At 33.4% G+C, this 11479-nt stretch overlaps 1 protein-coding gene across 1 annotated transcript; it reads left to right on the top strand.

Annotated features, from left to right (window-relative positions):
* Positions 1-1220: 1220 nt before the first annotated feature.
* On the top strand, positions 1221-2977 carry LOC140757840 (uncharacterized). The gene is made up of 2 exons (XM_073093711.1): positions 1221-2145; positions 2547-2977. Exons 1-2 carry the CDS (start codon positions 1221-1223, stop codon positions 2975-2977), a joined length of 1356 nt encoding a protein of 451 aa, XP_072949812.1.
* The last annotated feature ends 8502 nt before the right edge of the window (positions 2978-11479 follow it).

Raw genomic sequence — 11479 nt, forward strand, 5'->3', positions numbered from 1 at the left:
TGTTCGTTACACGCTTATACAGGATGTGGAATTGTTGTTACGGATATAGACAAATTAAATAAAATGTGATAATGTTAGTAAAATAAACATATCCTAATAAATTATACGCAAAATCTATGAGATTACATAAAAGGATTATAAAATACTCCATATAACGTTTGAGAAAATAAAACCCTTTTAATTATTCTATATTTTAGGTTATAACTAAAATTTAATTAATTAAATACGCTCTCCCATAGTGCTCCTTTGTGAGAGCTCTGCTTTATTTTTGCTTAGAAATTAATTAGTTAGTGTTTCCGTAGCAATTTTTACAAAGTAAAAAATAATTATCTCAAATACGTAATTAAATAATTTACTTAAATAAAAGTATAACAAAAACCTAAAAAATAATTAAAAAATATATATAACATTTTACTTTTAAATATTAGTATAGTTAATTGCATAGATTTAAGTCCTAAATTATATCATAGGCGCCGTATTTTTGATAAAAATAATCATAAAAAGGTACAGCGATGAAGTTCATACAAGAAAAAATAATAATTGTATTAATACAGACAAAAAATAATTACACACAGACAATATTATTTTTATTAATGTAACTATTATTAAATTGTTACAATTAATTGCATTCTTTCTACGTATCATATCATATTATATCATATCAGTGATCAATCTAAGTGTACTTTTATAAACAGCCTGTATAAAATGCAATCGCAAATGCAACACAGTGACACATATACGTGGCTTTACACTAAACCAATAATAGAATAAAATCAATCTATACCACCCTCTCTTACGCACACTAACTAGATGCAATCAATGATTTTCCTGTACTCATGCGCACGCACACATCTAAAAAGTATTGGAAATATCAGCAATTGTAAACATTCATAGGATATTCGCAAACTATCCCCTCCGATGTACAAAGCTACCCCTCTCATTCATTCACACCAAAGTACTCGTTTCGGCTAAACATTAGAAAGAGAGAGCGAAACTGGTTTTATAACTTTGCAGAGGGACAATGGCGACGCTATTGTTGAAAGTACCCCAAAAGTTTTTTTAGGTCACATAAAAGTATTACATTTGTTAGGGTCGTGTCGCCTGCTGGGTCTTATTGCATTCGTTTCGCAGACAACCTAGGAGACGGAGCATCTCCCACGCAGTCCAGTTTTAGTGATTAAATATATGAAGTTTGTGAAAGTGATAAAAGTGTTAACATAATGTCATCGGTTGCTACAACCAATCGTGTATCACGTGAAATGTGGGGCAACAGTGTTGAAATTAATGCCCAAAGTGCAAGACAACCTCATCACTATGACTATCAGTATCCAGGAACCCCAGCTAATTTCTATAACAGTCAAAATAATTATTACCCCCAAAATTGTGACTATTCAAATGGGCATAACAGGATTACCGCAGACAGCAATGTCAACAGTGCATTGAAGACGGAACCAACTACTTGGCAAAATTATCCTACAGAATATGTAAGTACTAACAATCCAAGTAATGCAGAAATGATAAATAAGTGGCGTGAAATGAATTACTATATGCAACAACAAGAAAACTATGGATATAACCACGGTGTGAACCCTTTTATTAATAATGGTTATTTTGATAATAAGACTGAGGATACTAGGTCTATACATTCGCCAGGCCAACACAGTTTATCTGAAACTAATTATGGATCTCCACAAAGTGCATCGAGTAACATTAACCGGGCAACACCTGACGATGAATCTGTAAATCTAAGTAAGACTGTAACCAAGCAGAAGGATAAAATAACGCAACAATATTTAGGTAAATATGATAATTCCTATTCCCAAGAAATAATGCAAAGGATGATGTTTCGCGCAAATCAAATTGATAATTGGGAAAAAACTGAAACTAAGGAAGAGCAAGAAAGCAATTTGCAACAATTTCATGGTGAATTTGACACTGCCGTGGAAGATCAAGAAAAGATTAAAAGTATTGTGGGTGTGGCGTCGGCAGCAAAAGACGCTGCACCGTCATCTCTGGATGCCTCAGAGAACTGTCAGGACGTGACAAGGGTCGGTGCAGGCGGGGACAATGCGGATTATCCCGAAAGCAAAATGGCCGCTACATCAGACGCACAAGGATATTATCCGTGGATGAAGACTATTGGTGGTAAGACCTAATTTTTTAATATTAATATTTATATGTTCACATCATAAAATGAAGTTACATTAATAAAAACAATGTGAGCCGTCACGGGACGCCTGGCAGATGTGAAACATCGACATTATTTTGTAAAAGTAATATGCAGAAAAGAACATATTGTGATAGGAACTAAATATGTCATAATGATAAAATAAAATATTACGATTTTTGCGCATGGCGACGCGTCGCCACACCGTACACACTACTGCATATAGACTGTATATATATACCATCGTATAGCGTGGCGACGCGACGACGCCACGGCATGCGTCGCCACGCCAGAAATCGGTTTTACGTGCGGCTATAGATGTTTCACATCAAAAATGTGTATTTACCATTGATCTAATGTCTAAATTGCTTATTTTCAGGTGAAGACAAAAAGGAAGGATCCAAGCGAACCAGACAAACTTATACCAGGTTTCAGACGCTAGAGTTAGAAAAAGAGTTTCACTTCAACAAATACTTATCAAGGAGACGAAGGATCGAAGTATCCCATGCGCTTGGGTTAACTGAAAGACAAATCAAAATATGGTTCCAAAATAGGCGCATGAAGGCTAAAAAGGATGGAAAGTTGACGACGTCACCAGATCCGTACTTAATTGATGATATGAGTACTACAAAGGTCGGGAACATGGGCGATTATGTTGATACGAGAACACAAATCCCGGGTATTCCTAATTATGCAAATTATCACAATATGACTAATGGACCGACTGCAAACATGGGACATATGCCTTCTGATATACCCCACCATGCGGTTCTGCCTCCACAATATCGGGGAATGGTTCCAAAAATGTGACTTTAGGTTTACCTTGTACGGTATGACAATAAAACATTAATAAGTTACTTTAAATAAAGAAAAGCTTGTTATAAAGCATTTTAGGTGCATCTTAGGCTAAAATTAACAAGGTACCTATTTCTTTTGTATTGATTAATATTATTAGCTAAATTGATATCAAATATTTTAAACATATCTTACTCGTATTAGCGTAAGCTTTTATGAAGAATTATTGGACTAATATTAAGGTTAATTTAAGCAAAAGTCATGTGTAAATAATATTAATTATTTAAAAGCGTAATCTGACTTTACAAGATACATATTCGAAGTAAGTTTTATAGTTGTACATAACTGATGTAAGTTCAATGGTTCCTATACTTATGTAAGATTGTCAAATGTATAGTTTTAGGTTATTTCGTAATAAGCATAAGATTGATTATTTATAAAATTATGTTTGTACTTCTCTAGTCAATCACAGGGCGCTATTAATAAAGAGGAGTTATTATTCCTGATTTAATAATAAATGTTTTAATTTGCCTCCCACATTTTTTAAATTTTAAGTGTAGTGATGTGATATAATAATATATCGAGTAATATAATTAGTTCAACTGTAATACTGTAATTTGTCGTAATATTTATAGTCCCAGTACTCGCATATTCTTATTTAATATGAAGGATTCATTACATGAAAGATTTAAAAAGATGAGCATGATAAGATAATGTTTTTTTAACTTAGTTCTTCGTATCAGCAAGCTTAGCAACGGGATCTTAGTATTTTGGCAACGATTACTTGTCTTTCTTTGGATTGAAATAGAGTCTGCTAAAGTGATCAATTATATTAAGAGCTCTAGTACTTTATTTTTTTTTTTGGGATTTTCATGAATATCCAAATCAATCAGAAGTTATTTTTAATTACTAAACTACATTATCTCTACCACTGCCACTAATCTTAAACTCCAAAGGCTATAAATTAAAGCCAATTATGACAGCTAACTGGATTTAAATATTTAACAAAAATCCATTGAACAGAACGTTAAAGCCCTCGAACAATGTAACTAAACAATTCGGAACCCTTTCGTTGCATAGTTTCAAAGACCCTTTAAATACTGCAGCCAGTTCATTGCACTTTAGGGATCATTTGTAAGTGCGAATGTTGACGGCGATTTTGACATGTTTTGACTAGCTATTGGATTTTGCTTCGTAATCCTCTGGGGGTTTGGGCTACCTGTGTTATTGACTATGATCCTTTGGAGCGTATTAGCTACTTGTGTTCGTGGTATTTTTTTCAGGTTTACATTAAATTGTTACAAACTTACTGATCTGATTTTTTAAGTAACACAAAGATACTTATTTTTTACTTTTTCGATTGCAAAAATAATAACCAATTTAACTGAAATATACCATGTTATAATTATGCGGAATACTATATGAGGAATATGTAATAATATAGTGCTTACAGTTTGGTTATGAGGGGTGTTGATTCATCAGTATGAGCAAATATCACCTACTCGTCAAGGGTACAATTCAAGGATCTACCTCACGTAGAAGTATTACAAGTACCCCAACTCGATATTTTATGATTGCACATTCACTAAGTGTTCTAAATAATCTGGTATCTTAAATCTTATGATTCTCAGTTTTAAATCTCTCATGTAACAATTACCTATGTTTAACGACGTGAAAGAATAGTGCCCAAAAATTTTCAATCGTGTCTCCAACAGTATGGTAACTTTTGGCTAGGATAGTTTCTGGTTCCTTCTTCTTCTAAAATGAGATCCAAAGGCAGTATCAGAATGATAAACCAGACTGTCATACTTTCATAATAAGCTGCAGTCACTTAGTTACTTATGGTAGAACTTTTACAAAATACAAAATTATTTTAAACGCTTACTTACTATTTGTTTGATAATATTAAAATTATTGAAGTAAAACATATTTCTGTATATGACAAGAAAAATTCTGTTTTTCTGCTATTTCAAATAATGATACGAACAATGTCTTAGTTTAGGCGGATCTGAGCTAACTTCACACCAAACGGACCCCTGCAAAAGAAAGTCGACCCTTTGTCCCTTCAATAGAGAATAACAAAAGAGTACCCTGAAGAAAGAGAGCACAATATACATTTACGCAGGTGAGACAAGGACGCCAAAACGTCATCCCTAAGCCGAGGGGTAAGTCCGAACTGCGCATGCGTGGCCGACATTTAACCAAAATGGCTGCTTGTGTTTAGTCTGTATTTTGTTTATTTTAAAGAAAATAGTGATATTTTGTTACTTAATAAGCTAGAGGAATAGTGGAAATGGTACTAGAAATGTATTTCATAAGTACGTATATTTAATTTATATACAATCATGACAGGAACATAAAATCTGTGAAGAAAACAAATCATGGTAAGGATTAATTTTACGTTTTAATGCTATGCTATGCTACATAGTTGATACTAACTATAATGATCCACAAGTGAATAAGCGCATGTACCTTTAAACATATAAGGAATTCTCCTGTCTCTACTAGGAGAGATAAACCATAAATTTAGTCTATACTTTACTCTCCAAACACCACGACAATAAATATAACCAATGAACTTATGTGTTACTTATATTTAAAACAGGTCAAACCTCATTATATTTCTGGAAATATCTTATATAAAACAGCTTAATTCTGCAACTATTCAAGTAAGATCATACATGTCTACAACAGTATCGTAAATGTCAGTACACTCGTTAATATGGTGCGCAAGTATGTCCTAAATATTTTTATTTTTTTAAGCGAATTAGTTAGTGTGTTATTGTATATAAGCGATATTTTTGACGGTTACCTCTCTTATTTCTCCTCTACTTCAGGAATGATATTGCCATGTTCTACTTACCAACCGCAACGACCGATGCCACATTCCTAGGCATCGTTGGTTGCGACTGTTAAGTGTATGTCTTATTGTAATATTGATTATATACATTGAGAGATAGGTAGTTAAATAATACACTATTTTCGTTATTTTGATTAAGAAAAAGTTTTGTTTGGTTAATAAAAATGATGATAACAAGCAATGCAATAAATCCAGATAAATGTTTACAAACACTTGTTTACAAACCGTCCAGGAGGTGGTCTAGTTAATATGAGATGAAATAGTTGGCAAGCTCAAATGAATGCAGATATTCTATGCTTATCCATGTAAAGATAAAATCCGGAACCTTCGGTGTTTTTTGTGAGCTTGTAGTCCACCTGATAGTAAGTGGTCACTGCCAATAAGGTTTCCGCCTGAAGTCTAATTACGATGGTCACCTCATAATAATGATTCACGCTAGGTATAGGTGTGAGGGAAGCACCAACCACAATAGTCAAACCACTACAGCGAACTACACTAGTTCTACCACACATAAATTAGATCTAAACGAATTTCAAATAGAACAGGGATTGAAGCCGATCTTTGTGTCTCCCACCAAGCCAGACGGCCTCATATATAAGTCAGCCAAAACTCTTCCACTGTAACGCAGGGCTGCTTCATGCTAGATATAGGTGCGGCGGCGGTGCCTCCGCCGTACACGCTAGTTATACCTTTTAAAATAACATTGAATGTGAAACAAAATTAACCAAAGTAAACCAAATTCCTCCATAGTAATGAATTTCAGATTAGTACTCCATCCTGGTCCGCTCATACATTAAATAGCTGTTTGAATGGCATCCTTAATTAAAATAAGAATAAAATGGCAAACTCAAATGATACGTGAGATGCACATTTTCTATCATTTCCATCCAACCCGGAAACCCGGAAACTCGGAACCCGCGGTATCATTCACTATGGTTATTATGAATATTTTTTTAGATTGAATTCTGGCTGATTCTCGCGGTCGTACCTCTCCGAGGAACCACACTAGTTATTAAACTTAAAGTAAAACAAGTAACGAAACTAAACCACATTCTTCCATAGCAACGAATTTCAGATTAGTACACCATCCTGGTCCGCTTACACATTGAATAGCCGTTTGAATGGCATCCCTAATTGAAATAAGTAGGATAAAATAGCAAACTCAAACGATACGTGAGATGCACATATCCTAGCATTTGCATCCAACCCGGAAACCCGGAAACTCGGAACCCGCGGTATGATGCACTATGGTTATTGTATCTTGAATATTTTTTGTTAGATTTAAGTCAGGCTGATTCTCGCAGTGGTACCTCTCCGATTGAACTACGCTAGTTATTAAACTTAAAGTAAAACAAGTAACCAAACTAAACCACATTCCTCCATAGCAATGAATTTCAGATTAGTACTCCATCCTGGTCCGCTCATACATTGAATAGCCGTTTGAATGGCATCCCTAATTAATCCTACGTCGAAGCGAGGTTGGATCAAAAGAAACCTTCTAATGGATATTTGAATGCGATAGCGTATTTACCTTTGGGATTGATCGACGAATATTTTAGGGCTTTCGTGTACCTTATTGCCTGATTTATTGGGAAATTTCGTCGTGTTTAGTTTAAAATAAGTTAATTTAATACTTAGTTGTATACTATTCATTTTACTCTGTGACTGACACGAATACTTTTAAATACCTTTATTCATACAGAGGTAATTTAAAATAAAAATATATACCTATACCTAATGAAGTAGGTACTTATTACCTGCTATTGTATCGAAGCACTAAATTGCAAAGGTCAATACGGCTTATAAACAATTCAAAACTTAGCTGAGATATTCTAACTTACTATTTACCATTCGAAGGTAATGATTTTATTGTATGGATCGATTGAGGCGGTACCTCCGCTACACCGACTTAATCCTGATATCAGCAGTAGACGCTACTGTTTCTGATTATACATACATATACATATACATTCACCGCGTTGTTATTGAAGGAAGACATTAAATAGCTGACACATGAGTAAAATGGCTGACTGTTTTCCCATTACGACTGTCACAAACAATGCTGACATGTGCAGTTAAGTGTTGCAAAAACAACCCGAAATCGAAAAAAAAGTGCAGAGAAATATCGTTTCATTCGTAAATGCTCTAAAAACTATATTTTTTTAATATTTTTCAAACACGAAAATAGATGATAGTCCAGATGTCCATGGCCAGCAGTAGCCACTTACCATCAGGTGGACTTCATACTCGTTTACTACTTCTATATAATAAAAAAAATCCTATATTATATACTTTACTACACATAATGGCAGAGGTGCGTATGTATTATGATAATAAAAATATATTAAAACAATTTACTCATATGATACATATGCATATGAAATTTAGTATCAGTTCCGTTGCTGCATCTAATTTCATACAATCAGCCGTAATCGTGACCGAATGCAACAGATGTTCAACCCTCCTTGATCTCGCCCATGATCAAAGTGTGCATTTATCAATGGCCATAAATTTAAACATAATTATTCTTAATATCTCTAAAAGCCCCATCATTAGTACTGATAGGCAACATAATTATAATTAAAAGAATTTTCTCTTTGTGATATTATTTTTACGACATTTTGGTACCTTTGAAAGAGATTGTTAAATCTCTTTTTTTAAGTACTATATTAAATATATCAAAGTATCCTAAGGTTCTCAAAATATTTTAGACTAAATAATGTTAAAATACTTAAAGTATAACAATAATATCATCTACGAAGGTCATCTAATTTAAGACGGCCAAAATATCAAATGGGTAAACAAATCTATGTTTATTTAATAAATTTATTTTGATGTTTGATGACACACTTAGGTGCCTAAATTATAAATTGCTTAAACAGTTATAAAGTCTTATGTAATATAGGCATCGAAATAACAAAATAAAAAAGTTTATTTCAAACTCTATGACCATAAAGTATATTACAAATATTAAATTAAAATACATACGTAAAGGAAATATCGAAAAAAATAACCGATACACTCTTACAGCGGTCAATTCAGGTAAAGGCGAAGGCGTATGTACCTACTGCCCGTCGTATACAAATTTGCACAAACCCAAAAAAACGTGCCGGCCGCACACGTCAGGAACGTCACGTTACATCGAAATCTGTGTCCATACAAAAAGCGTTTGGGCCAACAAAAGAATCTGCAGGACGCATTGTCCACGATCATTTATCAACAGCGCTCCGCTGCGCGTTCGAAATCAGATCGCCTGATCAATGGAGCTGAGGGTGATTTGGTCCGAGGCGATTAAAATTTTTACGTCCATAATAAGTAAAACGCTAGAAATATTCCCGAATTCTATTTTACACTGTAAATCAGTAAAATCTTCACCAATGGGTTTTCTTTAAAAAAAAATCAATAAAATTTTATGACATTATTTTTTTTGACTTCGTGTCTAAAAATATGTTAGGACATTTTAATTTAAATACATTTCTTGTGTAAACCTTTATAAGTATTTTTTTATTATAATAAATGAATACACACTATGACTGTCGTCACGGTGTCCCGTTGACCCAATCCACTTGTAACTTGCAGAAATTCACAGGCCTGGATTCTAGAATATATTTGGATATTATATCAAATATAAGTTGATTACATCCAAATTCCTATTTTAACGTAGAGGTGTTTAACACAATAACTTGAAATAAATACATAAATATTAATTTACATACTCACAATAAGTACCTACTTGCTATTTACATCTATTTGTTGTTATCATAACATTGCTTTATCATTGTATTTTACACTATTTATGAACAGATATAATATAGATCTAATTAAAATGTCATGTCAATCATTCGTTATTAATTCTTATTCGTTATTAGTTTTTAACCATATTTTCTATCAATGATAGCTTTATAATAACAGACTTTGTATTCTAACATAATATACTTAACGTGTAGGTATATATTCCACTTACAAGGGATATCTACGAGGGTTGAATGCACAATAAGCAAAGAAGGTCAAACAGTTTTCCCGCAACCGGATAATAGTCAGCCATTATAATTCTGCAATTTAGCGCCTTTGCGAAATATTATAATGACTCAATTTATGGAATTTCATGTTTTTATAACAAAAACAGAAGGCTACGGATGATTTGCTCATTATTTTAAGCTTATGTTTATCGTGGAACCGACACATTAAAACTCATTTCAAGACAGGGAATAAGTATGTAATACAAGCTATGCTTCATATTTTCAGTGTATATTAAAAATGGTGGTGCTCGTGGCTAGAAAAGACATAAGTAGACATTTAAGGTACAGTTTAATGCTGTTATAAAAAATGTTTACTGAATTAGTTTACAATTTAGATACAATAAAAAAATCAAATTTAATATTTTAATATTAATATTTAATTAATATTAAAAATAATCTAACTTCACTATTTTGAGCGTGTTATTGGAGCAATTTGGAAGCGGTTCTAAGGGGTTTGTCTGTCACAGTTCAGATCAAAACGTAACATCATTTACTAGGGCTTAACTTAATATGACATAGGTGCCTACCGGCCGTGTTTGCTGGGCATCGACCACCAGTATTGAATGAGCTCCGGAATTATTAAGAAGTGGTACAAAATAGAGTTAAATTTGCTCGGATGGTGGATCTAGTTGATCTGGTATTGGAATCGGCGTCAATGTCACTTATGTGTTTAACCCGGCGAGTGGATGGAGGAAATGATGGATGGAGCAGCAACCGGGCCGTTGCTGAAACGCGGCCGTGGGACGTGGAATTATACAGAGTTGATACGTAAAAAAGCTGCTTGGCAAATGACTTATTTTTTTCTCTTACCGTTTAATTTCAATAACAATGCCTGAATTGTAATTTTATTGAATAAGGATAAATTATATTATACATTAGAATGATAAGTTATCGTATTAACTATTACAAAATATTAATTTTCATTTATGTTTATAAGATTAATGAACATCTTAGAGGTCACTTAGTTATAATGAATGAATGATATTTCAATTAACGATAGTACGACAAAAATTTAAATATTAGGTATACCCGTACATAATTTGCGTCATAATAAAGGCACCACTTTCTTAACAGTAATTATTATTACCAGCTAAAAAAAATATTTCTTACCAAAAAGTTTGTCACAAAATCTATAATTTTTCAACCTTTACTCCGGTGGTAATAACAGCTCTATGAGTATCCTCTCGTTCACTCCGGACCCTCCGCGCGCACCAAATTCCAAATTGTTTTTGACTGACAGCTAAATGTAAGTTAGCATTGTTTGAGCGACGCACCGCAGCCTTCGGTTACCCGGCTCTTTCTATAATTATTTCTCGTTTCCAATATAAAAATACCCGAACGTGCCTCGGAAAAGTGTTACGCCTGTATTGAATGTCAGTCGAAGTCGGTATACTGAAAAGGATATGTAAGATCTTTGATGAATACGAAAATAACATAATTAAGATAGGTTATCTATTTTAAATCATTTGTAGATAGCGCTTAATATTTAGATTAGGGAGGCATATATTTATCAATTGTGTAGATTATGGGTTTTCAAATAAAACTCCAACTTGAATCTTCAGTTCTTTTCTTCTTGTTTTTATTCCGAGGCGTACACACTTTTCCATACAAAAAGGCGAGCTTAAGTACTTATTTTGG

The sequence above is a fragment of the Epargyreus clarus genome, unplaced genomic scaffold, assembly GCF_041222505.1.
Source record: "Epargyreus clarus isolate Ecla_fem2 unplaced genomic scaffold, WU_Ecla_fem_2.2 ptg000005l, whole genome shotgun sequence".
NCBI classification, from domain to species: domain Eukaryota; kingdom Metazoa; phylum Arthropoda; class Insecta; order Lepidoptera; family Hesperiidae; genus Epargyreus; species Epargyreus clarus.

Excerpts from the sequence above, each read along its gene's own strand:
- LOC140757840 (XM_073093711.1), top strand. The coding sequence starts at position 1,221 with ATGTCATCGGTTGCTACAACCAATCGTGTATCACGTGAAATGTGGGGC. Across the intron at positions 2,146-2,546 it reads GTGGATGAAGACTATTGGTG|GTGAAGACAAAAAGGAAGGA; the intron begins GTAAGACCTAAT and ends GCTTATTTTCAG.